Source organism: Ursus americanus, chromosome 2 (assembly GCF_024610735.1).
Source record: "Ursus americanus isolate L20-20 chromosome 2, mUrsAme1.1.p, whole genome shotgun sequence".
Lineage (NCBI taxonomy): Eukaryota > Metazoa > Chordata > Mammalia > Carnivora > Ursidae > Ursus > Ursus americanus.
In genome coordinates, this window is record NC_142128.1 from 98905116 (window position 1) to 98930254 (window position 25139).

At 40.9% G+C, this 25139-nt stretch overlaps 1 protein-coding gene and 1 long non-coding RNA gene across 2 annotated transcripts in view; one reads left to right on the forward strand and one right to left on the reverse strand.

Annotated features, from left to right (window-relative positions):
* The window catches only part of FBXO28 (F-box protein 28), a 28563-nt gene extending 3695 nt beyond the window's left edge, over positions 1-24868 (forward strand). The window contains exons 2-5 of the mRNA XM_045797012.2: positions 8336-8445; positions 11668-11806; positions 18166-18361; positions 20184-24868. Coding sequence (XP_045652968.1) covers positions 8336-8445; positions 11668-11806; positions 18166-18361; positions 20184-20578 — 840 coding nt within the window. The 3' untranslated portion in view covers positions 20579-24868. The remainder of the gene's footprint in view (positions 1-8335; positions 8446-11667; positions 11807-18165; positions 18362-20183) is intronic.
* LOC148110692 (uncharacterized) lies at positions 12800-18170 on the reverse strand. The gene is made up of 3 exons (XR_015723183.1): positions 18029-18170; positions 17113-17209; positions 12800-15792 (listed from the first exon to the last, which is right to left on the reverse strand). It is a non-coding gene; the product is annotated as an uncharacterized LOC148110692 (long non-coding RNA).
* Positions 24869-25139: the final 271 nt, after the last annotated feature.

A 25139-nucleotide genomic window follows, 5' to 3' on the forward strand; every position in this document is an offset into this window, starting at 1 on the left:
GCCTCACAGACTCTCAGAAGGATCTTGGGAATCCCAAGGGTCCCTAGCCACACTTTGAGAACCACGGCTCTTTGTTGCGGTGGAGAATATATTCTCTGCATTGATGATTTGTGGTTTCTCCCCACCATCTCATCATTGGGTTATTTTTATTAACAGGTATGTAAGTACAGGTAGGAGATTATAATATTTAGGGGACAATTCATTTTTCCTGCAGATTCTAGTCCTAAAGTGAAGGGGTTCAACCAGTAACCCTGCCCTGAATGTCAAGAAGACAGAATGGACACACCTTCCTTGAGCACACTTAGAAAGCACCAGGATAACAAATACAAAGATAAGAAATACAAGACTGTTGAGGTTAATTGGGAGCATTTAATCAGAGAGGCTTCCTCAAGATAATGAGTTTTTATCCAGTTTATCCTTAGTAAAGGCAAGAGAACATTCCCAGCAGAAAAGAAATGATGCATAATGTAGTGCAGGGATTGGAGCAGGGTGACTAATTAGAGCTATGAGGTGATGGTCTGAAGTGTCAGATGTCCTAGATCAGTGCTCAGACTCCCTCCTTTCCACCTTTTTTTATTTCTCAGACTGGCCAGATTTAAGAAACTGTTTTGAGAACCTACAGGGTTGACATCTTTTGCTGGGGGGAGCAAGTAAGGATGTTAAAAAACAACTTCCCCCTCTTAACGTCATCATCATTTCCTAACAGACCAGATGCGCCTGCATCCCCTGGTCAGCAGAGCAGTGAGGGTTCAGATGGTGCCGGAGAAGGTCCTAGCTTCCAAGGATGGCCTGTGCATATGATCCAGTCTCACGATGTTTGAGACTAGAGCCAAAGATAACCCTTGACTGAGGTTTCTCCCAACCACCTACTTCTAGCATCTTGGACCTAAGCTTGATCGAAACTGGCATCATCAAGCTGTTGAGTTTCCCAGACATCCTAGGCCTCTCACAGCAGGTGCTGCTTCTGCGTGCAGCCTCTCCTTTGTCTCCCCCTCCTAGAGAGTATCTGTTCCTTCAGGATACACCTTCAGTGTCACCACGTCACTGTAGCCTCTGTGACTCTGAACCTCACTGGGTAGTACTTCTGAGTTTCCGTGCAACGTGGTTGTACTTCCAGGTTCTATCGGAATTGTCTTTGGAGGGGCCAGTTGGGCACTGAATTTAGGCTCCTTGGACCCTTTCATCAGAAATCCCGATGGCCTTCCATAGTCTGTGATTCAATAGGAGTATTCAGTGTTTGTTGAATAAACGAAGTAGTTCTTAAAAATACTACACTACTCCAAGTAAAGGATAGAAAAGAAATGTCATTGCGAAATAAATGTGTTTTCTGTATACATTATGGTAGTGCTGGAAAATGCGCTGCTTCATATTTACCTCCAACAGAGGAGATTAGAATTTTTTTAATTTAAGACTATTTTAAGAAGCTTGGGTGACTAGAAAAATCCTTGTAATGAGAATGAAAATTGATGAGGTGATGTGAAGCTCGTCTGTGATGAGTAAGAGTAGCTGTGTGCGTTAGTGCGTCCGGCTGCATTGTAAGTAACACTCCATCCCCATATTAGTGAGGAGAATGATGGTGCAGATCATCAAAAGCAGAATAATCAGAAAAGCTGTTCTGTTTGGCTTCTGGGCTGTATTATAGAAATCCTGGGAACAGTTTTTTCTTCCTAATTGTTTTGCTCAGGCTAATATTTAAATAAATTTACAGGGCCGCCTGGGTGGCCCAGTTGGTTAAGCGTCTGTCTGCCTTCAGCTCGGGTCATGATCTTGGGGACCTGGGATCAGGCCCTACATCGTGCTCTCCGCTCAGTGGCGAGTCTGCTTCTCCCAGTCCCTCTCCTGTGATCTCTCTCACTCTTGCACTCTCTCAAATAGATAAATAAAAATCTTTAAAAATAAAATAAATTTATATTTTCTTTCCAAGTGAACATCTGGTGGGGGGATACCCAGAGAATTTAAATTTTGTTGTAATTCTTTTTTAAAAATTTTTTATTTAAACTGAATTTAGTTAACATATCCTGTATTATTAGTTTCGGGGGTAGAATTTAGTGATTCATCAGTTTGCATGTAACACTCAGTGCTCATTACATCAAGCGCCCTCCTTATGTCCATCACCCGGTTACCCCATCCCCCCCACCCAATGCCCCTCTAGCAACCCTTTTTGTTACCTATAGTCCAGAGTCTTAAAATTTGTTGTAATTCTACCTGCAGATAATTAACTCTGTGTCTCTCTGTATATGGTATTACATATTAGACAATCCACACCGCGTAGACAGAATTTTTTAAGTGATTTTATCACCCATCATTAACTTTTTGCCACATTTGCTTTATCTCTTTCACTTGTATGCTCATTCTTTCCCTCTCTAAATGTGTTTTATGTCCTTCACACAGATTATTTATTTCATTAAACCATTTGAAAGTAAAATGCAAATATAATGACAGTTTTGTCCCTTACGTAATCACAGTATTATCACTTCCCAGAGATTTAATGTTACGTTTTATATTCTAATTTCTCAGTTATCCCAAAAATATCCTTATAGCTTTTTTTTGGTGGGGGATAAGGCTTTTGAATCTAGTAAAACATTTGTCTCTTTAATCCAGAACATTCTTCCTACTTTTTTCATTCTTCAGTGCAGTTGGGCAGATGGCTTATAAAATGTCCTACAATGCAGATTTGTCTCATCGTTTCCTCATGATTGACTTCTGATTTTTGAACTTTGAAAGAATTCTAGAAAGATTTTGGTCTAGCGCCATCTCTCTGAACTTTAGCAATGTGGTGAGAACACCCACTGATGTCCTTAAAATTTCATATTGCCTCAAGAAGTCCTACTTGAGACTTGTGCCAACAGTTTTCTGTAGCAGCAAAGTATTAGTTGAGACTGTAATCAGTTGAGAATAGTTACGATAATGGTTTCACTTTATAGAGCTGCAGATCACTAAATTTAAAAAGATACTAATCAGAAGCCTGAATTCTTAATTTCACTTTTGCCACTGAATAGTTTGATTGACTTTGTACACATTACATAATTTCTTAAGGCCTCCATGTTCTCACTGTAAAAAGAAAGGTTCTGGTGTCTTAAGTTCCTTCCAGTTTGAGGGTAATTGATAAGCAGCCTAATTTTTGATAATAGCTTCTGGATTAATTGGAGAAAAACATCAAGTATTCAATTCATTGGAAACTGTAGAGCACTAAATACATACATCAAATATCTGGTTCCGTTACAGTAGTTCCTTGATTCTAAGATACAGTTTTGTGTTTTAACAGTCTTGAAATCAGAATGCATCTTGATCAACTTGGATGTGTATTATTCTAGCAGCGCTTTTTTTTCTCCCAGAAGAGCTTTTATTGAATTTAGTAATATCTTTAAGTCTCCGCAGCATCTTAAATAAAATCAAAGAAGTCCACCCCTTTGTATTTCACAGCATCTAAGCCATCTGAAAAAGAAATGCTGCCAGTTATAACTGTAAGACCATTCCGATGTCAAATGTTAAAATCTGAAAAAACGTGCATCTTAGAATCAACCAAGATTTGATACTAAGATTAGGTTTCGCAGGAAAATTGCAGGTTTCATAAATTTATGGCATAGGCGTCTTGCATTGTTAAGAAGGACCATGGTGACACAAGAAATCAGAAAAGATTCCTAAACAAAGCGAAGAAAAATTTTCATTACTACTTATGTCAGAAAACGATGGAAAAGGATAAACATGGCAATTTAACTCTTGAAGTAATTAACAAAGAAAAACCACATCTCTTCTAACTAGAACAGCAGTAACAGGAACCCAAGCTAAACGTCTCCTCTGGAGACTGATGTATTCCATTAGCTCCCTGGTATGTTGATAAGTGTCTATTTTTGCTAATCTCTGAATGCAATGATAGTTTTTTTTTTTTTTTTTAAAGATTTTATTTATTTATTCGACAGAGATAGAGACAGCCAGCGAGAGAGGGAGCACAAGCAAGGGGAGTGGGAGAGAAAGAAGCAGGCTCATAGCAGAGGAGCCTGATGTGGGGCTCGATCCCATAACGCCGGGATCACGCCCTGAGCCGAAGGCAGACGCTTAACCGCTGTGCCACCCAGGCGCCCCGCAATGATAGTTTTTGACATAGTCATCATCTTTGTATATTTGACTCCAGAATTTTATGTTACTATCTTGGATAAATGACCAAATTGCTAGGATTTTTGTTGTATTTTAATAACAAGGAAAATAAAATTTCTTCCTGTCAGCTTTGGGAAATTCTTAAAATACCTATAGATATATAAAGCTACATTTTAAATGAGATAATTTTACATTGCAGGATAGCATACATCATCAGCAGCTATCATTAAACTGCTTACCATAGGGGGGCTCCTGAGTGGCTCAGGCATTAAGCGTCTGCCTTTGGCTCCGGTCATGATCCAGGGCCTGGAATGGAGCCCCACATCAGGCTCCCTGCTCAGTGGAGAGCCTGCTTCTCCCTCTCCCTCTGCTGCTCCCCCTGCTTGTGTTCTCTCTCTCTTCTGTTGTCTCTGTCAAATAAATAAATAAAATCTTTAAAAAAAAAACAAACAAACAACTCACCATTGGGAAAATTAGTGTAGAGTTGACCTTTGTTGTTTGTGGGGGTTTTTTGTTTGTTTTTTAAAGATTTTATTTGTCAGAGAGAGAGAGAGAGAGAGCGCACAAGCAGGGGGAGCAGCAGGCAGAGGGAAAAGCAGGCTCTCTGCTGAGCAAGGAGGCCGGCATGGGACTCAATCCCAGGACCCTGGGATCATGACCTGAGCTGAATGCAGACGCTTAACCAACTGAGCCACCCAGGCGTGCCAGCAGTTGACCTTTGAACAACACAGGGGTTAGAGGCACCAACCACTATGCATTTGAAAATCCACATAGAACTCCTGACTCCCCAAAAATTCAACTAACAGCCTACTATTGACCAGAGCCTTACTGATAACCTAAACAGTGAATTAACATATTTTGTATGTTCTATGTATTATCTGCTGTATTCTTAAAGGAAGCTGGAGGAAAGAGAATCATAAGAGAACATACGTTTACAGAACTGGACTGTTTTCAGAAAAAGTCCACATTCTAAGTGGACCCGTGCAGTTCAAATTTGTGCTGTTCAGGGGTCAACTACTTCTGTTTTCAGGCGTCACTTTGCTTCTTTCTGAATTCTAAACAAAGATATATGACCTATCATATCTTTGCTTTTGTGCTATTGGTCAATCAATGTTTACTGAACATCCAGGAAAGAAAGAATACCAAATTAGATGCTGCTCTTTTCTTACAATATTGATTAATGCTTTAAATATTTTTGACTTCAGCTTTTATGGTGCTAGTCTCTTTTGTCTGTCTTTGTGACCTCCTGTTTTCTCTTTTTACCAGCTTTTAACGATAATGTCAGTTGAGACTCTGTTTATAAGCCTTTGTTTTCTTATGTTACACTTGTTCATTTGGGGGTTCATCTACATTGATTTCAGCTATCCCCATGTGAAATTTCCAGAACCAAGTCTTTAGTCCTAATATTATAGTTTCTTACAGAAAAATGACCAACTCTCTCTATATGAGATCTTTCAAAAATTGGTGATCTTTTTAAAGTTATTTCTCATTACCATCTGATTTCCCTGCTTAAAATATGGGAGATTTTATTCCACTCAGCTTTGCTTGCTCATCTGATCTATGCTCAGAAGTAGTTTGCTTGCCAGTGGTTTACTCATTCCAGACTCTTAGCCTTTGCACGGGCCACACCTCTAACTTGGCAGTCCTTGTACTCCTTGTGAAGCTAATTCAAATCTTGTATCATGTGAAGTCTTCCTTGGTTGACCCTATCTGCTTATTTATTCACATTCTCATCACCCACTACTCAGATACTCGTACTGGTCATTACTCAGGCACTGAGCTGAGTTTCTGGATTATTGGAAAATGGCTATTTCCTAGTAGTTAGTGGATTTGGTGCAGCAAAATGTTAGTATAATAATAAAGTAATTTAGGCAGTACCTTCGAAACTATTACAGTAATATTTGACCTTAATTTTTTCTCTGTAAATTTATTGCTGCTAAGAAATTATTTCTATTATTCCGTCTCAGAAATTATCAAAAAGGTTGCAGAGTCCACAATGACAAGATGTGTTTCCTACCAGATTGTGTTAGAACGTGCTTCACCTCAAATAATTTTGGCAACGACAAAAAATTGTTTTTATAGCCTTCAGTTCTTATTCCCCAGAGGTGCCACTTTCAAGTCTTTGGGCTGATATTATTTCGATATTATCTGTTGACTTTCTACTGTGAAAGATGAGTATTTCCCGTCATCACCCATATAGACATAATAACTCAGTAACATAATAAAAGGTTTTTTCTTTCTCCTCACGTAAAAGTTTCAGTACCAGTATTTGTGACAACATATTTATTCAGGAATGGGGCACTGGTTCTTAAAGTTTAGTCTCGGGCTCCCAGAGCAGTTCCCAATGCCCTTTCAGGGAGTTGTAAGATCTAAAGTATTTTCATTAGTTCTAAGTTGTTATTTCTGCCTTTCACAAGTGGACAGTGGAGTTTTCCAGGAGCTCTGTGACATGTGATGATGTCAGCATACCAATAGCTCATGAAATGTGTACTTGTGTATTATGTTTTTCTAGAACTTTCTAAGGTAATACTTAAGTAGATTGAATGCAAAAGCAGATATGGCAATTCATTTCTGTTCTCTAATACTACATATCAAAGATATTTGCAAAAATGTAACTTAATATTTTTAGAAGAGTTATTTTTCCTTTAAAAGTTATTTATGTTGGGGTGCCTGGCTGGCTCAGGCAGGGAAGTGTGCAACTCTAACTCCTGATTTTGGGGTCGTGGGTTCAAGCCCCATGATGGGTGTAGTGATTACTAAAAAACATAAATAAACTTTAAAAATTATGTTGATATGTATTAGTTTATTATTGTTATCTTTTAATAGACCTTGAGCATATGTTGACAACTGGTTTAGTTCAGTTAGAAATAGATCCCACTAAATGCTAAAATATCGTTAGGCATTACTCTTAGTTTCATTACTTAAAATTGGCTATGTTTTTATTTTCAAATGGGAAAGAAGTGTTTTCCTTAATACCTTTCATTTGGCATGCTATGATTTAGGAAGTACATGGTATTTAATACTAGAGTATTACAGCTTTCATTAGCCTCAATCCAGTTTGCCAGAATTTTTGTCTGTGTATTCTCAGGAGAAAGCAACTATATTAAGAGTTTCATCAGCATTTCAATTTCAACAAGTATTTGTCAAGCATTTGTGCTTAGGTGCAAGGAGAGATAGAAGCATAGGACAACCCCCGCCTAATCACCGCCTTGGCCCTGATCTAGATTTATTTCATTGTCTTGCACTTTCAACATCCACATCTGTACAGTGAGCACTGACATTCAAGTTGACGCCTCTGCGTCACTGCAGAATTCTCAGGGATCAAAGAACAAAAGGATTTTGTGCACTGGGTTTCATTAAGATAACAAAGATGCTGGCATGTCTCAGCAATAGAGCACCCATGGAGCAAGGTTTTCCAGTTAGTACTAAGTTAAACAACTTATTTAACATAATTTTTACAGAGCACTTTAGAGTTTATCAAGGTGATGTTAGCGTGTATTGTATCATTTAATCCTAATGATATCCATATGAGTGAGTTAGTATCCACATTTTACAGAAGGCTGACTCAGGCTTTCAGGTAGCTGACTTGCTCAAGAATGTGTAAGTTTGGTTCAAATTCAGGTGTTCTGACTTACTATCCTCTACTTTTACTGTATAAAAACAGTATTCCTTAAAGATTCAAAATAGTCCAGATTCTGCTACATATGTTAAAATATTTTATATTGTGGAGGATATGACAGTATCTAGTATAGAGTAACTGTAGTTAACCCTGACTAGTAGAAATAAATAAGATTCTCATTCTGGTTATAGATCCATATAAACTTTGTGAGAGGTTGGGCTTTAAGTTTGAATACACATTTTGAGCTAACGGAGAATTTTCTTTTCCCAAACCATTAAAAACCTTTTTGAATATGTTGTTGTACTGATCTTCAGGACCACATTTTCTGACCATAGTAGTGGGGATACATTCAGAACATTCAACTGATACCTAAAATAAAGGTAGAGTATTCCTTGCCTACACATAGTATTAATTTCTTAACGTAATGCTGCAAGAGTTATAGAGCATGAGGGGTTCACCTCATATATATACACATATACTGTGTGTACTGGTTTAGAGATTCAGACAGCAGGCTGGGGAACAGTACTGACAACTTTCAGCTAACAGGAGTCTAAGTTAATTGTCTGTTGTTTTTTGGGTTTTACGTGTTAAAATTCTCCTTTCTCCTCCTTTTTCCTGTAGGTTTGTAAAAGAATGGACTTGGTCTGCCAGAGAATGTTGAATCAGGGATTTCTAAAAGTGGAGAGATACCACAATCTATGTCAGAAACAAGTTAAAGCACAACTTCCAAGGTATGTTGTGTCTAGTGGTGGCAATAATTTACAAATGGGAAGTTTCTTTGTTTCTTGGTTGTTTTGTTTTTGCTTTTTTGGGTTTTTTTGTTTTTTGTTTTTTAAGTAATGGCTATACCCAACATGGGGCACCCCTGTTGTTTTTGGTTTTGTTTTTTTTAATTTGGGTAAGTGTACATATTAAATGGTTTCCAAGTTTTTATAGGGAAGGGTACCCAGATCACAATAGGTGATTTTGACTGTGGATCATCCACTCTCACCATTTCTGTTCTATATTATACTGGAGATTCTAGCCACACCAGTTAGGCAAGAAAATGAAATAAAAGGCTTCCAGATTGGAAGGAAAGAATTTGTGTTCTTTCTTCATGGATGACAAGATCTCAGATATATGTGATCATATACATAAGGAGTCCTTTAATTGTTAGAGCCCATAAATAAGCTCAGCAGGGATGCAGGATGCAAGATCAATATGCCTAAAGGAGTTGTGTAATTGTATATACAACCCAGAAACAAGGCAGTTCCAGGATGCAGGGATGGGCAGGGCGGGTGAAGGGGAGTGGGAGATGCAGGCTTCCAGTGATGGAATGAAAAAGTCACGGGGATGAAAAGTACAGCATAGGGAATATAGTCCATGGTAGTATAATACTATCGTATGGTGACAGATGGCAGCTACACTTGGGGTGAGCATGGCGTAAGTTATAGAGATGCTGAACCACTCTGTTGTACACCTGAAACTAATGTAGCCTTGTGTGTCAACTGGACTTAAAAAGGGGGCTGGGGCCTGGCTGGCTCAGCCACGAGAACATGTGACTCTTGATCTCGGCGTTGTGAGTTCGAGCCCCACATTGGGCATAGAGCTTACTTAAAAAAAAAAAGACCATTCCATTTACACTATCATCAAGAAGAGTAAGATACTTAGTAATGACTATAACAGAGGACTGGTCTGCTGAAAGCTACAAAACATTGGTAAAAGAAATTTAAAGAGACTTCTTAAATGGAAAGACATTTCATGGTCATGAATGGGAAGACTTTTTGCTTTGAAGGTGGCAGTTCTCCCCAAGCTGATATGCACATTCAGTGCAATCCCTGTCAAAATCCTTGCTGTGGTTTTTGCAGAAAATGACAGGCTCATCCTACGATTCCTAAGGAAATACAGAAGACTCAGAATAATCAAAACAGTCTTGAAAAAGAGCAAGAAAGTTGGTAGAGTACTACCACTTTCCAATATCAAAACTAACTGCAAAGCTACTGTAATCAAAGCAGCATGGTGTGGACATAAAGACAGATGTGTAGACCGAGGGAGTAGAACCAAGGGTATGGACAAGAAATCCTTACATATTTAGTCAGTTGATTTTCAACCAGGATGCCAAGACAACTCATGGGGAAAGAATAATGCTTTCCACAAATGATGCTGGGACAGCTGGGTGTCTGTATGCAAAAGAATGAAGTTGGGCTCCTTCCTCATACCACCTACAAAAACTAACTCAAAATAGACTATAGGTTGAAGTGTGATTGTCAGGGCTATACCATAAACCCTTACGTGGAAACTGTACTGACCTCCAGGAACTTGGATTAGACAGTGGTTCCTTGCCTATGACACCAAAAGCATGAATAACAAAAGAAAAGAGGCAGACTGGACTTCATCAAAATTTAAACTTCTGTGCCGCAGAGGACGATGTCAATACGGCAAAGGGACAACCCACATGAGGGGAGAAAATAGTTAACAGCTCAAATACCCGGTGAGGGACCTGGATCCAGATCACGTGAGGAACTCTTAGAACTCAACAATAAAAAGACGCAGAACCGAGTTTAAAAGTGGGCAAAGGACTTGAATAGACGTTTCTCCAAAGAAGAAGAACTGAAGGCCAGCGAGCATATACAGGGTGCTCAACATCAGTGGTCCCCAGGGCACTGCAGAGCAGAACACAGACAGCACTGGACACCCACTGGGACGGCCAGAGTAAAGAAGACAGAAAATCTTGGGAAGGATGTGGACAAATCGTAACCATCATAAATGACTGGTGGGATTATAAAGTGGTTCTGCCACTTTAGAAAAACACTTTGTTCCTCAAAAGGCTAAACACAGAATTACCAAATGACCCAGCAATTTCACTCCTAGGTATATAGCCAAAAGAAATGGAGATAGAGCCACACAAAAAAACTTGCACATGAGTCATGAGTGTTCTGTGCAGCATTTTTCATAATTGTCAGAAAGTGGAAACAGCCCAAAAGTCATCGCTGATGATCGGATCATCAGAATGATGCCATGTCTATATGATAGAATGTTAGTGGGCAGTAGAAAGGAATGGAGTCCTTGATAATGCTTCAACACGACGAGGCTTGAGAGCTGTGCTACATGAAAGAAGACGGACACGAAATGCCACATACCATACGACTCCAGTTATCTGCCGTGTCCAGAATGGGCAGATCCATAGAAACAGAAACTACACTAGTGGTTGCCAAGGGCGGGGAATGGGAGTGACTGATAATAGTTATGGGCTTTCGTTTTGTGGTTGTGAAAATGTTTAGAAATTAAATGGTAATAGTGGGTGCACAACTCTGTGAATATACTAAAAACCATGAAGTTACTACACCTTAAAAGTGAATTTTATATGAATTATTTCTCAATAAAACTTTAAAAGTTTAAGTGAGCTAGGGGCGCCTGGGGGGCTCAGTTAAGCCCCTGACTCTTGGTTTTGGCTCAGGTCATGATCTCAGGGTGAGATCGAGTTGTGTCAGGCTCCCCACTCAGCGCAGAGTCTGCTTGAGTTTCTCTCTCCCTCTCTCTGTCCCAACCCCTGCTCTTTGTCTCTTTCTCTCTCTAAAATAAATAAATAATTTAAAAAATATTTTTAAAATAAAAGTTTAAGGGAGCTGATTTTATGGGTAAAAACATACAGCCCCTTGTCCACGTGTCCCTGTGTAATTCTTTCATTTCTGTTGATTTTTTTGATTCAAATGGCCATTAGGCTTGATACAGCCAAAACACAAAACAAAAAAAACTGATTTTTTTTTCCAAATAATTTATCAGTGAGTACTAGTCCTTGGCAGGGATTTCTGGACATAGCAATTCGTTGATGATTATGGTTAAATTCTGACCCAATTGTAGATATCAAATTAACAGGTAAATGTTAGACTGTTAGAAATCCCATTGAGGCATTTTCAGTGCTTACCATTTAGTTCACAGTATTTCTTTCACGCTTGCTTTTCTTCTTATTCTAGGAGGGAGTCGGAAAGAAGAAACCACTCGTTAGCTCGTCACGCAGACATCCTTGCTGCTGTGGAAACAAGGCTCTCACTGTTAAACATGACTTTCATGAAGTATGTGGATTCCAATCTCTGTTGCTTCATCCCAGGAAAGGTAAAATAGAACTGCTTACCCAAGACAGCTGGATCGAGTTGCTTAAATTATGATAAAGCGATTGTTTAAATGTCAGAGTTGGACCCGCCTCTCTGCAATGAGTCCTGTGAGTGGATTTGTTCAGCTTCTGTACAGTAACTGATACAAATCCTTATCACACGTGATCTCCATGTCGAACAGTCTCATTCTGAAAACATACAGTAGGAGATCTGCTGTTGCTCAGAGGAGCTTGTTAGGAATTCATCCTCAGCTCCAGTTAACAAACTAGTTCCATAAATAGGAAGAAAAAAAGGAGTTCCTGCTTAAAAACACATATGTGGGCTTTTACTCTTTGTTCAGGATCAACAGCAAACAAGATAGGTACCGTCCCTGCCTTCAAGATTGTTCTGATTTGGGGGAGGTGGAGTGGGAGGGACCAGCTGGTTTTTGTTTTGTGTGAGAAGCGTTTCATGAAGACAGATACTTCCAGATTTGGCGAGAATAGGTAGTTCCTGGATGGCAGCACAAGAACAGTGCTGTTGAACACAGATTTACACCTTTCCTTTCCATCACGGCTGTGCAAGGTCTATTCCTGTGCCCTTCATAAGAACGCTGAGGCTCAGTGTTTGACAGAAGCTTCGCACCAGCCTTCTGATTTTTCCTTAATAGTACCCGTGTCTCCACAAAAACGCACCCTAACTTCTCTCCTATAAACCTGAAAAACAACCCCACCGAAAAAAAACAACAAAAAACCAGAAATGATTTTTGTTTTTCTTATCACACTTAATTCCTCTTGAATTACTTTGTTTCTTAAAAGTGCCTTCGTTATAGCTTATATTTTGCCTAAAACAACAAACACTCTGTATCCTCAGATTATGACTTTTTTCCTTTATTATTATTTTTTTTTAATTTATGTAATCTCTGAGCCCAGCATGGGGCTCAGACTCATGACCCTAAGATCAAGTGTTGCCTGCTGTACCTACCAGTCCAGCCAGGCACCACCCAGAATGTTACTTTTTTTTTTTTTTTCAGAATGTTACTTTTTATTTTCATGTAGCTGGTACTTTTTAGCTTGCTTAGACAAAAACGACTAACTTAACACACTTTGCAGTATTGGGGTTGTTTTATGATTGCTCCCCTTTTGTACTTCTCAGCCTTAAACTCCTCACAGTCTGTCTTCAGAACTGAAGGACGTGGCATTTAATCCCCACGTGCTTAAGTCAGTACATTCTATAAAATTATTCTCTGTCTCAGGGATGCCTGTTTGGCTCTGTCGGTTACACATCTACCTTCAGCCCAGGTCATGATCCCAGGATCCTGGGATCAAAGTCCTGCATCAGGCTCCTTGCTCAGCGGGGAGCCTGCTTCTCCCTCTGCTTGCTGCTCCCTCTGCTTGTGCTCTCTCACTCTCTGACAAATAAATAAATAAAATCTTTAAAAAATAATAATAATTCTCTCGCAGTATAACATATAATCTTGATCTGGAATATATGCTATATTAGGTTATTCTTTTTTTTTTTTTTTTTTTAAGATTTTATTTATTTATTTGACAGAGAGACAGCCAGCAAGAGAGGGAACCCAAGCAGGGGGAGTGGGAGAGGAGGAAGCAGGCTCCCAGCAGAAGAGCCTGATGTGGGGCTCGATCCCAGATCACTGGGATCACGCCCTGAGCCGAAGGCAACGCTTAACGACTGCGCTACCCAGGCACCCCTGTATTAGGTTATTCTTATATTCCCCTAGATCGTGCTTCTGGATTTTACTTAAGAGTTCAGGAACTTTCATACTTCATAAAAGAACTCATTTTTATGGTTTTGTTAGAATTCATGTCTGTAGTAAACATTTCATTCGCAGATTACTCTCACAAGCTACTTAAGTGAACCTGGATAATATCAGCATTATAGTTTAAATTGGAATGCCTGATGTATATCAGAAATTTTGGAATATTAAACTAACACTTGGGAAAAAAGCATTTTTAAAATTATTCTCTGGGGCATGTGGGTGGCTCGGTTGCTTAATAAGCATCTGACTCTTGATTTCGGCTCAGGTTGTGATCTCAGGGTCGTGGGATCGAGTTGCATGTTGGGCTCCACGCTCAGCACAGAGCCTGCTTGAGATTCTCTCTCTCCCTCTGCCCCTCCCCCCTCTAAAAATAAAAATAAAATTATTCCTGAAAGAGCAATCAAATTTACTCCTAAAATCAAGTGGTAGGTTAAAGGTGGCAGATTGAATACATGTTTACCTCGAATTCCTCCCAAAGCTTGCTCTTCTAGTAAAGGAGCTGATTTTAAAAAGGAAAAAAATACCGAGATCCATGAGAGTGAAGTCAGGAGAGCAGCAGCAACAAAATTCTGGAAGCTGGAAAGTGCACAGGAAAGTGGTAGGTGGTTTAGCGGAGCTGAGGAAGTTAAAGCCTAGACGGGCCGCGGGGGAGCTGGGAGGCAGCGTCCTCTGCAGGGCTGGCCTCTAGAAAGTTCCAAGCACTGCAGAGAGGGGGGCTGACACAGGCGGTGGGTCGCAGCTCTGTATTTAAAAATGATTTAAACCTACAGGCCCCCTTTCCAACTTCAAACAGCTAGGTCATTGCCCTCCTACTGAGTGAAAAACTAGGTCACTCACGGAAGGGGTTTAAAGGGTCTCTGGACAGGGAGACCACACAGATCACAAGGACATTAAAATCTGAAGAATTCAGACTGGTTGGTAGTTTGCCACTGTCAATCCTGGAAAGGGATCAGCAAACAGGGCCAGGTAGTAAGCATTTCTGGCTTTACAGGCCACGTGGTCTCTCTCAGCTCCTCAGCTCTGAGAAACAGCCACGGACAGCATGTGGGAAATACACGCGTGTGTTCCAATAAAACTTTATCAACAGAAACAGCTGCAGGTTCTGTAGGGCCCCAGCTGCCGACCCTGACCACTGTATTGATATTCCGTCCATCTTCTGTCAGAACTAAGAGACTGTAGGTGCCGGGCTCACTCCTCTGGACACTTTCCAAGTCTTCTGACATAGAGAAGTCACACTTTATACAGTAAGTTCAGGGTCCATGTTGGCAGTTCACACATACTGAAACACACAGGTGAATAGAGGCCAACTGACCATTCTTGGAAATATAATCATGAAGAAAGACATGGGTTGAGTCCCTCTTCTTAATTAAGGTGTCGTTAGTGGCCCTGGTAACGGTTCTGTGCTTATTGAAACCCAGTGCTTCCCAGAAGTCAGGATTTTCAGTGTAAATGCTAGATTTTTCTGAACAAACTTAAAATCTTCGAATTAGGTTTTGTTGGTTGGTTTTTAATGTTTTGGCCAGGAAGGCGGCGGGAGAAATGGCGGTGTGGCATTTTGTAATCTCTTTGTTTCTGGTAACTTCCTGTCTTGATGCAATTTAACATTTGCACAGAAGTTGCAAGAATCGTATAAGGATCTTCCGTAGGTCTTTTATCCAGATCCTGCAGTTATGTACCTTTTGTCCCGTTTGCTTTTACTCTCTAAGTATGTGGTGGGTTTTTTGTTTTTTTTTTTTCCTGAACCATTTCAAAATAGTGGCGATACTGTGACCCTTTATTCTGAAATATTCTGATGTATTTCCTGAGAAAGGGCATTCTCTGAGCCACAGCACAGTTAACCAAATCAGGTAATGTAGCTTTGGTGCAGTGGCCTCTCTCACTGACAGCCCACATCAGCTTTCACCACTGAGCGGTGACACTCGTCCTCGCTGCTCTTTTTCTCAGTCCAGAGCCCAGTCCACGGTCACGCTAGACTCTGTAACCGCCTGAATGTGCAGCAGTTCCGGGCTTCCTTTGTGTATCTTGATCTTAAATTTTGAAGAACATGGGTCTCTTATTTTGAGAAATATTCTTCAATTTGAGTTTATTGAATGTTTCCAGAATGTTGTGCTTTTTGTTTCTTTTAAAATCGATTCTAATATGACGATGTTCTTAGAAATCAGTATTATTTGGGAACATTTCTTCTTTTTATGTGCTTGTCCCAAAATAAGTATATATGGTCCTTGAACCTTTAAAATGAAAAAAGAAGCAATCTGTTCTTGCGTTGACTTTTGCGGCCGCCCCCCTTCCTGGTGTCCCCACCCTGCCCCCCCTTGTCTTCCCCCCTTCCTGGCCCCCCTCCCCCCTTCCCTTCCCTTCTTCCCTCCCCCCCACCCTCCTGCCCTCTGGGCTAAGCAGGGGGGTTCTGGTGAGCTGTCTGCGTGCTGGGTTCCTAAATATGAGCGGAGAGCAGCGACTCATCAGACTAATATGAAACACAGAATAAAACAAATGGGAGAAAATACCTTTGAGAAAACCACATGAAGATATAAGACTTAGAAAAGAATATGATTAATATTCTGAGAGAAATAAAAAAAGAGTCAAACACATGCCACATAGAAATAATCAGAAATTTTTAAGTGCACTTAAATTTTTTAAATATAGAAAAAGCGTTTAATTAAAAGGGGTGGAAGGGAAAGTTAAGGAAATCCCAAGTAGAACAAAAAGAAGGAATGTGAGAAAAAATTAGGACGTGGAGGTTCAGTTTTCTTTTTTTTTTTTTAAACGATTTTTATTTATTTATTCGACAGAGATAGAGCCAGCCAGCGAGAGAGGGAACACAAGCAGGGGAGTGGGAGAGGGAGAAGCAGGCTCCCAGTGGAGGAGCCCGATGTGGGACTCGATCCCAGAATGCCGGGATCACGCCCTGAGCCGAAGGCAGACGCCCAGCGACTGCGCCACCCAGGCACCCCGAGGTTCAGTTTTCTAATAGGAACTTTGCTCCGCAGATTTCACAAGATAGAAATTCTCTCTCACAATAGTCCACAGGCTCCAGTCCAGTCAGGAGTGTGTCATTTATTACGGTGCCAGTTTCACACATGCTGCGAGCATTAGAGACGCACCGTATCTGGTCAGTACCATACTCTGTAAAATATTATCACCTCGGGCTCAGGTGGGATTCAGCATGCAGCATATTTGAAAGCTGTATAAACAGTCATTCAGAGTTTGAGTGACCAGGGGTGCCCGGCGGGCTCAGTCAGTGGAGCATGTGATCTCCAGGTCCTGGGTTTGAGGCCCACGTTGGGTATAGGCATTATTAAAAAGAATAAATAAAACTTAAAAAAAAATAAAAAGGATTGAAGGAATGATCTGCTGAGAAGTAGAAAATTACAAGCTATTAAAAAAAAAAAGTTTAAAAAATAAAAGTTTAAGTGATCAGCCTAAGGCCTGTGATCTTTCCAGTAGACCTCAAGACTTCTCATGCTGTTCCATTCTTGCTGCTAAAGTTATTTTCAGAAAGTAATTAAACCCACTTGGAGGGTGGAATATTTTGAAAATTGGGTCAATACCATGCTTTTCCTAATATGCGCCATTGCAGCCACCGGTCACTCTGAATGGTAGAAGCAGTGTGAGTCGTCTCTCCTTCATCTTGTCCTTCGCACGTAACTTTGGGACAGAGGAAAGAGGATGGTTTTAATTTATTGAAAATGTGGATTATCCCACTGAGTAACATAATCTCTCTATAGTAAGATTTAGAAATGTTACCTTTCCTAATGGAAGACTTGAGCAAATGGAGAGAGAGACCTTGCTTTCACACTATTATCTCAAAGACCAAAAACAGTAAAGGTGGTAATGTAGTACAAGTTAGTTTACAGGTGCAATTTATCAGTTAGTTCTAGGGATTAGAGCTGAGGCCCTAAATGCCTAAAGAAGGTTCAGCTGCCATTCCAGCAAGAGGATTAGGAGCTAGGGTGGTCAGAACTTTTTTTCTTCACCATGTATGTTAGGTCTGTGTCTCTCCATTGCAATTACACTTAAAGTGAGAAAGGGTCTCTTACTACCCTTTAGCGGGAGAGGGGGATCCGAGGACACCTCATCCCAACCCATAGTAGGTTTAAGAAGAAACCAAAGCTCTGAGGACAGAGCGCCTGGTCCCAGAGCAGGAAGTCAGGCTGGGTCCCCAGGGCTTTGGGAAACCGTCAGGCTGGAGTGAAGTGGGTTTGAGTCAATTCCTCTACCCCTCCTCGCGGACAGATTCAGTGTCATAGTTTAGTCCTCTGGTTTCTCTAGCAGTTTGTATATCCCTTTTCCTAGCCTTTATTTACAAGTCTTTTGCCCTGTGGTTGCCTTCAGAGCAAGAACTGTATTTTATTAATCCTGATTCCTTAGCCCTAGCACCTGGTACAGAAAATCTTAATAAATGTGCGTATGAAACACATGAAGGATTGTAATAAGCCCAAAGCCATGCGGTACAGACGGTATTACCACCGGCGGCCAGCACCTCAGTCCCGTCGCCCCGTAGGTCTTCACCCAGATTGCACAACAGGTGGTCACTTCTCTCCGTTGAGCCGTTTTCTTTTAAAAACAAAATGGAAAGTGCTAATGAGAACTCCTTATTTTAGGTGATTGATGAGATTTACCGTGTGTTGAGATACGTCAATTCTACCAGAGCCCCTCAGCGAGCTCATGAAGTACTTCAAGAGTTAAGGGATATCTCGTCCATGGCGATGGAGTACTTCGATGAGAAGATCGTGCCCATTCTAAAGAGGAAGTTACCAGGATCAGATGTGTCTGGAAGACTCATGGGCTCTCCTCCAGGTAGCTCTTCATACGCTCAGTGTAAAGTAACACCCAGACCCCCTTCCCTAACTTGCTCCCCACCCCCACACTTAATCCTACATTGTGACCTTTTCAGTGTCTGTAAATAGTATGTGCGACATGATTTTTAATGGCACATTGATCACAGACCATAACTTGTATAACTAATCCACTGCTGTTGAGCACATTTGTCTCTCGTTCCGCAGTATTTAAATACACTTTGAAAAACAATCTGGTAGCACATCTTTGTACGTACCCACAACTGTTGACATACAATAAGTGTATTAGAATTCCTGGGTAAAATGCCGTATTTTTGTTTGTGGGGGTTTGTTTTTGTTTTTGTTTTATGTTTCTGACCAGTTAACATCCATTATGCTAAAACAGAATGAAATAAATACCAGATAAAACCCAAAAAATTCTCCATGGAATATTCACTTAATTATTTCAGCCCCTAGAATATCTAGCTACTACTTTAAAAAACAGGGTGCGTAAGGCTATTTTGAACCCTATCACTGCATCTGTGGTAGCTGTTTTGCAAAATCATATCCAATCCGAGAGATTTGTGCCCTTATCTGCTGAAAGACCAAATTGTTCCATGTATCTTCAACCCTTGCAAATACTTTAAATCAGGAAAGCATTTTTAGTAAGACGTTTTGTTCTGTTCGGATGAGTTAGCTCCCTGGAGTGCTGAGTGGGGTAACCGAGTGGCTGTCTGTAATTGAACCATAAAGCCTACGACATCTCAGCGTTAATACGTCAATTATTTATTTGAGAACCTATTATGCGCACAGCACTGTACTGTGTCCTGTGGAGACTAAAAGGAAGTGTAATACGTGGTGTCTGCTCTCAAGGATCTTACTATGTCAAAAGGTAAGACATATCCAGACTCACAGTTAAATTATCGTTGGCAAGAGAAATATTTTAAAGAAGGGTCCATTGCAATGCCAAATGAGTAGCAGAGACAGGATCTTAAGGAGGATAGAACCATTGTTGACTGGTCTGCCTGAGAGTTCACAAGAGGTAAGAATTGATCTAAGGCTTGATGTGTTAGTGGAAATTAGATAAAGGTAAGCAGAGAGAGAAGGAAGAATGCATCAGTCCAGGAAAATGTTCTGGTTATTAAGTGTATGTACAAGGAGAAAATAGTCATGACGAGTTTAGGGTAGGAATGTATCCATCTAGGCCTTTTAGAAAACCTTTAAGAGATAACATTTTTTAAAAAGGAGGTTATTAGTTTACGATAGTGATTTTTATGCCAATATTACCTTAACAGTATTCCTAAAACAGAATGATTCCAAAGCCGTCTTCCTACATCACATCAGAAATTCTTCATGATCATCGTGTGTGATATGACCCACTTTTTGGTGGTATCCCTCTTGGCTAACGTGGGAGCTCTTGCATAAAACTAAGTGCAGAGAGAACTTAAAAACATGATAGGCCTGTACTTTTAGAACTCGAATGTTAACATTTGCTCTTGTGAAAGAACATAGAAAATAGAACTATTCTAGTTTTACTGCTTGCATTTTCTTAGTAGGTCTTAAAATGTCTTCTCATATTTTAGTACAGGTTTATGCTGTTAAATGCCCTTCTCCATTTCCTGGTGATCACACATTGCCATGTGAACCCGAGCATCAGAATTCAGACTCATTTACTGTTAAGACATGGGTGTCTGATTAATCCGTTCAACCAAGTAGATTGCCAAGAGAAAATTATCGGAAGTGATATTATAAGGATATTTGTTTCAAAAGAAGCTTAATCAAGTATTACTGGTAATGAGACATTTTAAGTGATGAATTGACCATTTAAAACCATTTCTCTGCAGTTCCGGGACCTTCCGCAGCCCTCACAACAATGCAGCTCTTCTCCAAGCAAAACCCTTCAAGACAAGAGGTTACCAAACTCCAGCAGCAGGTTAAGACAAACGGTGCCGGTGTGACTGTTCTCAGGCGTGAAATTTCCGAGCTTCGCACCAAAGTGCAGGAACAGCAGAAGCAGCTTCAAGACCAGGACCAGAAACTGCTAGAGCAGACCCAGATCATAGGCGAGCAGAACGCGCGGTTGGCGGAGCTGGAGCGCAAACTGCGGGAGGTCATGGAGAGCGCGGTGGGAAACTCCTCAGGGGCTGGGCAGAACGAAGAGTCTCCTCGGAAACGGAAAAAGGCAGCAGAAGCCATAGACTCCCTTAGGAAATCCAAGCGGCTCCGGAATAGAAAGTAAAGGGGGAGAGGGGGTTGTTTCTAGCTCCAGAGGAAGACGCGGCTTAGCAGCTGAAGCAGTTCACGCACATCAGGACGCCAGGGGCCACACGGCGCCCCTGAGGCTCCTGGGCTTTCAGAAGGAACACAACTTCAACTCGGACTCTCACGGTTGGGACAGTCTTCTCCCACTTCTCCTGGTTGAACTGATGCACAGAATCTTTTTACTTTGCAATAGATTTGTACTAACCAGACCTGTCCTATCATGTTTTGAGGAGTTAACTTTTTTTCTGTGCAGATAATGTTTAAAGTAAGTTTATTTGTTCCTGCATATATGCACATTACAGAAGGATCTGAAACAAACCAGTCTGGACAGACTAGAAGTTAAGTTGAATACAGAAAATGTCCTGTTTCACTTGAAAGAAAAGACCTACTTTTTAAATGGACAGTATCTTGTTTAAAAAAAAAAAAAGTTGACTTTTTGTTATAAGTGACCTTTGTCTGGAATGTCTGAAAAGTAGTAAATGCTTTTTGGTATCGAAGTAATGGGTAACTAACACGGACTTCCATAGTATTGACTGTAGGAGGGGCCCCTACAGTATTGACTATATATTTTTATAAACTACTGGCAAGGGACTTATCCAGTTGTTCTCCACATGTGTTCAGTTCTCTTCTGGGGCCACGCCCTGCATTTGCATGGATGCATGCACGCATCGCCTAGTCAGCTCACGTAAAAAGCTCTTGCACTGATACTGACCTTGAACCTCTCTACTTCTCCACTTTCTAGAGCAGCATTAGTTTATTTGAGAGCCTAACATCTTCCACCACCACGACAGCTTGCTTCCAGGGAGGAATTAGTCCATTTGTCCTCCAGCTTTAGGGGAACGAGGGAGCATTAAAGCCCATCGCTTTCTCTGTTCTCTGTAGGGTTCAGGTACAGTGGCCATGGCAGAACCCCAAACTCCAAGGCTCTTTCAGTGTCGGACCTCTGGGGACTGGCAGTGGCCCTTCCTCACCACCGTGTGTGTTCGTGGATCAGTGTGGTGATCACACGGCTGTGAGCGGGGGACCCACTGGTGGCGTGCAGTTTTGCCATGAAAGAAGACTCATTGAAGAAAATCCTACTATGAAAAAGCATTTCGATCATTTCATTTCTGGGGGATGACCTGAGGAAAGCTTTTAAATGTTAATTTCAAGCTTTCCTTATCCTACAACTTTAAACAAAAGCTTTAATTTCGTTTGCACTCCTGTTTTGAGCGTGTAACTGGAAAAGCATGTCTTGCACTGTTCACCCTTCTAAGCGGTCACTTTAACAACCTCCAAATTGTGTATAGTGGTTACTTTCCCCAGTTGTATATTTTTGAGACCTTCAGCTATTACTGTCCTCGTTTTATTTTAATGTACTAAATTATGTAGTTATTATTTGACTGATAAGTTCGTTTATCAACTCTTAACAACTGTTGCCTTGGGCTTCAGTTATTTAAAATAGGTTTAGGTGTAATATAAAAAATGATCCCTGTCCAGGTGGGAGTCGGACACCTGCATAAAACCTAAGGTTTTGGTAAGTACCTTAGTTGAATAAAAGCACAAGGTTACCGCCCTTTTTACCCGTCCACCGTGACATGGTTATGCATCCTTTAACCTCACCAAACGAACCTTTTTCTTACCCATTTTTAAGATTGTCCTTCCATAATACTGTCCTTAGATTTTGATCAATTCTCTGTCTGACTTGGAAACTCCATTTACAATGTAGTATGTTTTCAATGAAAAAAAAAACCACCATATAACATCCAAGTGTTTCATGGTTTGTTGGGAAGGTAATTTTAAAATAAACAATTTCCAAAAAACATTTGTCAGCCAAGGTCATCCATAAAAGTCCCCGTCTGGAACTTGTTTTCTCGGCAGGTGTCATTTTTGTAATCCTAGGATTCAGCCATACTGTCCTAACTCTGGGAGGCCTCCTGGAGTACTCATGGCCGTGAATAGTCTGCCTTCCTGGTAATAGGAAGACTCTTTAACCAGGTAACATGTTTACAGGTTTACAAAGTAGGATCCTTATGCGTCAAAGGGATACAACCTCAGATGATTAGCAGTTGTTCATGAATTATTTAAAGTTTCCTGGGTTTCTTCTTAAACTACACCTAGACACCCTAAACGTGTGTAGAGTCTTCCATTAGTTAGCATGGGCATTTGGCTTTTGTAGGAAGCATCCACACTGTCAGAAGGTCGATTTTCTGTTTCAAAATCCCAGTTTCTACAGGATTTGCTCGTAACTGTCTGTCCGTAAGGCCCAGGAGTTGCTCTTGTCCATGCACGAATGTTCCACAAGAGTAGGTGAAGAAAGCACTACAGTTCAGTTTTCTGTTAAAGTCTTACCTAAGACATCTTGCTAAAAAACACGTTAGGCTGTGGCCTTGACCAATGTGATAGCTGTTACACTTGCTTTTGGATAGCATAGTGGCATTTAGGGTTCGACAGATCACCAATCCCTTCCATCAGCTGAAACCGACACGCCACGGGAACGTTGCAGACGAGCCTCCCTAATGGGAACCGTCTCGCCTGGGGTTAGACACCGGCGGCTTTGGCGCCGTGTGCGAGCGTTCTGTTGTCCTGGAACGAGATGCCATGAGTTGCTCGGGTCCTCTTCCTGGGCCGTTTCTCAGAGGAGACTTCTCTGTGTTAGCGGGTCACTCCCACTTGTGAATCGATGATGACTCAGCGCCCACGGGGAAGAGACGTCAGGAAGGACGGGGACTTGCCCCGCCTCACTGCCCAGGGCCCCCCGCATCTCTCCCACACGGACTCGGCTCAGTTTCCACGTAATCTGAGATATGAATTCTTTCAGGACATGCGGCTTTTCAAGCTCCTTGTTTTCTGTACAGAGCCTGGAAATACCGGGGCAGACGCACAGTCACAGTAATGCATCATACTGTTTTAAAAACTGTTGGGGTGCCATCTGGTCCAAAGCCACTGGTTTTAGAAGCAGCTTTTTTTTGGTTTTGTTTTTTTTTGGTTTTTTTGTAAAACGTGTTTTTTGGAGTACTGAACTTTACAGGGGCTTGCCTTAATCTCTATTTAGTAGTTTCAAGGTGTATGCGCTATCATTCTACTTGTTAAAATGTTGACATATTCTGTGTAGCCCCAAAGGTGGGTAAAACAGTATGAGTCATGCCTAAATAAATAAGCTAAAGGTGTCACTATAGCTGGATTTTTTTTTTTTTAAGAAAAGATGGACATGTGAACAGAGGCTATGTGTGAGAAGCAAAAACCATGGCACCTTGAGATTGCACTATTTTATGCATTGTTTTCTATGCCATTTCATAGCCTGCACTTTAATCTCCAAAGAAACGACATATGATGTGTTTCCTAAGACAGGGCACTTAATTCTGTTTTACTGAAAGAGTTTCTTGGAGGTGGATCCCTTTCCTGAGTTCTCTATTTCCTTAGCCATAATATTTTCTAGGATCTAGGAACTCCTGATCTTGTCTGTTTCCAACAGTATAAAATTTTAATTTAACGTAATGTAAAATCTCATCCTTGGTGATCAGCACATTCTTACATCCTGCCCTAGCAGTGAGTACCCATTTGTTAACACTTATCCAAACCTCTCAAAATATCACAGAAGTATGATCTGAGGCCAGGAATAGAGGCATCCTGAAAAGTAAACGTCCCGTATGATGCAGTCTCTCAGAACTGGCTATTGATTAACATAAAGTCCGATCTGATAATGCCGTCCAATTTCCTGAGACCTGAGTCCCTTAAACTAGTCCACGGAAGGTTACTAAGTTAAAACTCCTCGGAAATAACAAGCTTCTGTAGCCCTCCATCTGAGGTCAATTCTTTTCCAAAAATACTAAAGCAATCTAAAAAATGAAACTAGCAATCGGTTGACTGCTACCCACCATTTCCTTTTTAATAGCAGTACTTTGTACTCGCGGTAAGTATAGGCTTAAGTAACGTTGGCCTTTTCCAGCTTCCTAAGAATCTTTGTTAAATTCCTAAAATTCAAAAGTTAAGTCCAAATTTGTCCTGTTGTGTCTGAAGGGAACCATGGGATTTAGAAGCTTATTGGAAATCTATTAGGTCCATTGCCAAAGTATACCGGTCCATATTCAAAGCTATACCAAAAGTTTAGAAGTGTTTGAAACTCCTTTATGTGGTACCGTGTCTGTTTACTTATGCTCATGAGCACCAATAAATTCCTAGTTTGCCTTCTGGAATTTTAATTGTTATAACCTAATTCAATTATTGGAAGTGAAAAGCACCTCCCGCTCACACAACAGGGTACGTGAATAAATGTGTTGTAACCAGTGCTACTTGTTTTCTTTGTATTTCGTGCACAAAAGACGGCGGAGCTCCACTTCTAAGGAACCCTGTGTTACTAGCTACACCGCCGGAAGCACCGTGCTGGGTGTGTTTCCTATCTGCTCTTCAGGCCTTCACAGCCACCCTGGGAAGCAGGTGCACCCTAGCTAGGGAACTACACACAGGTCGAGCAGCATATGTACCATATTAGACAACCAAGTGCCTAAGTGGGATTTGAACACAGACCTGCCTGCCTCCAAAGCTTGGGTGCTTCCGGC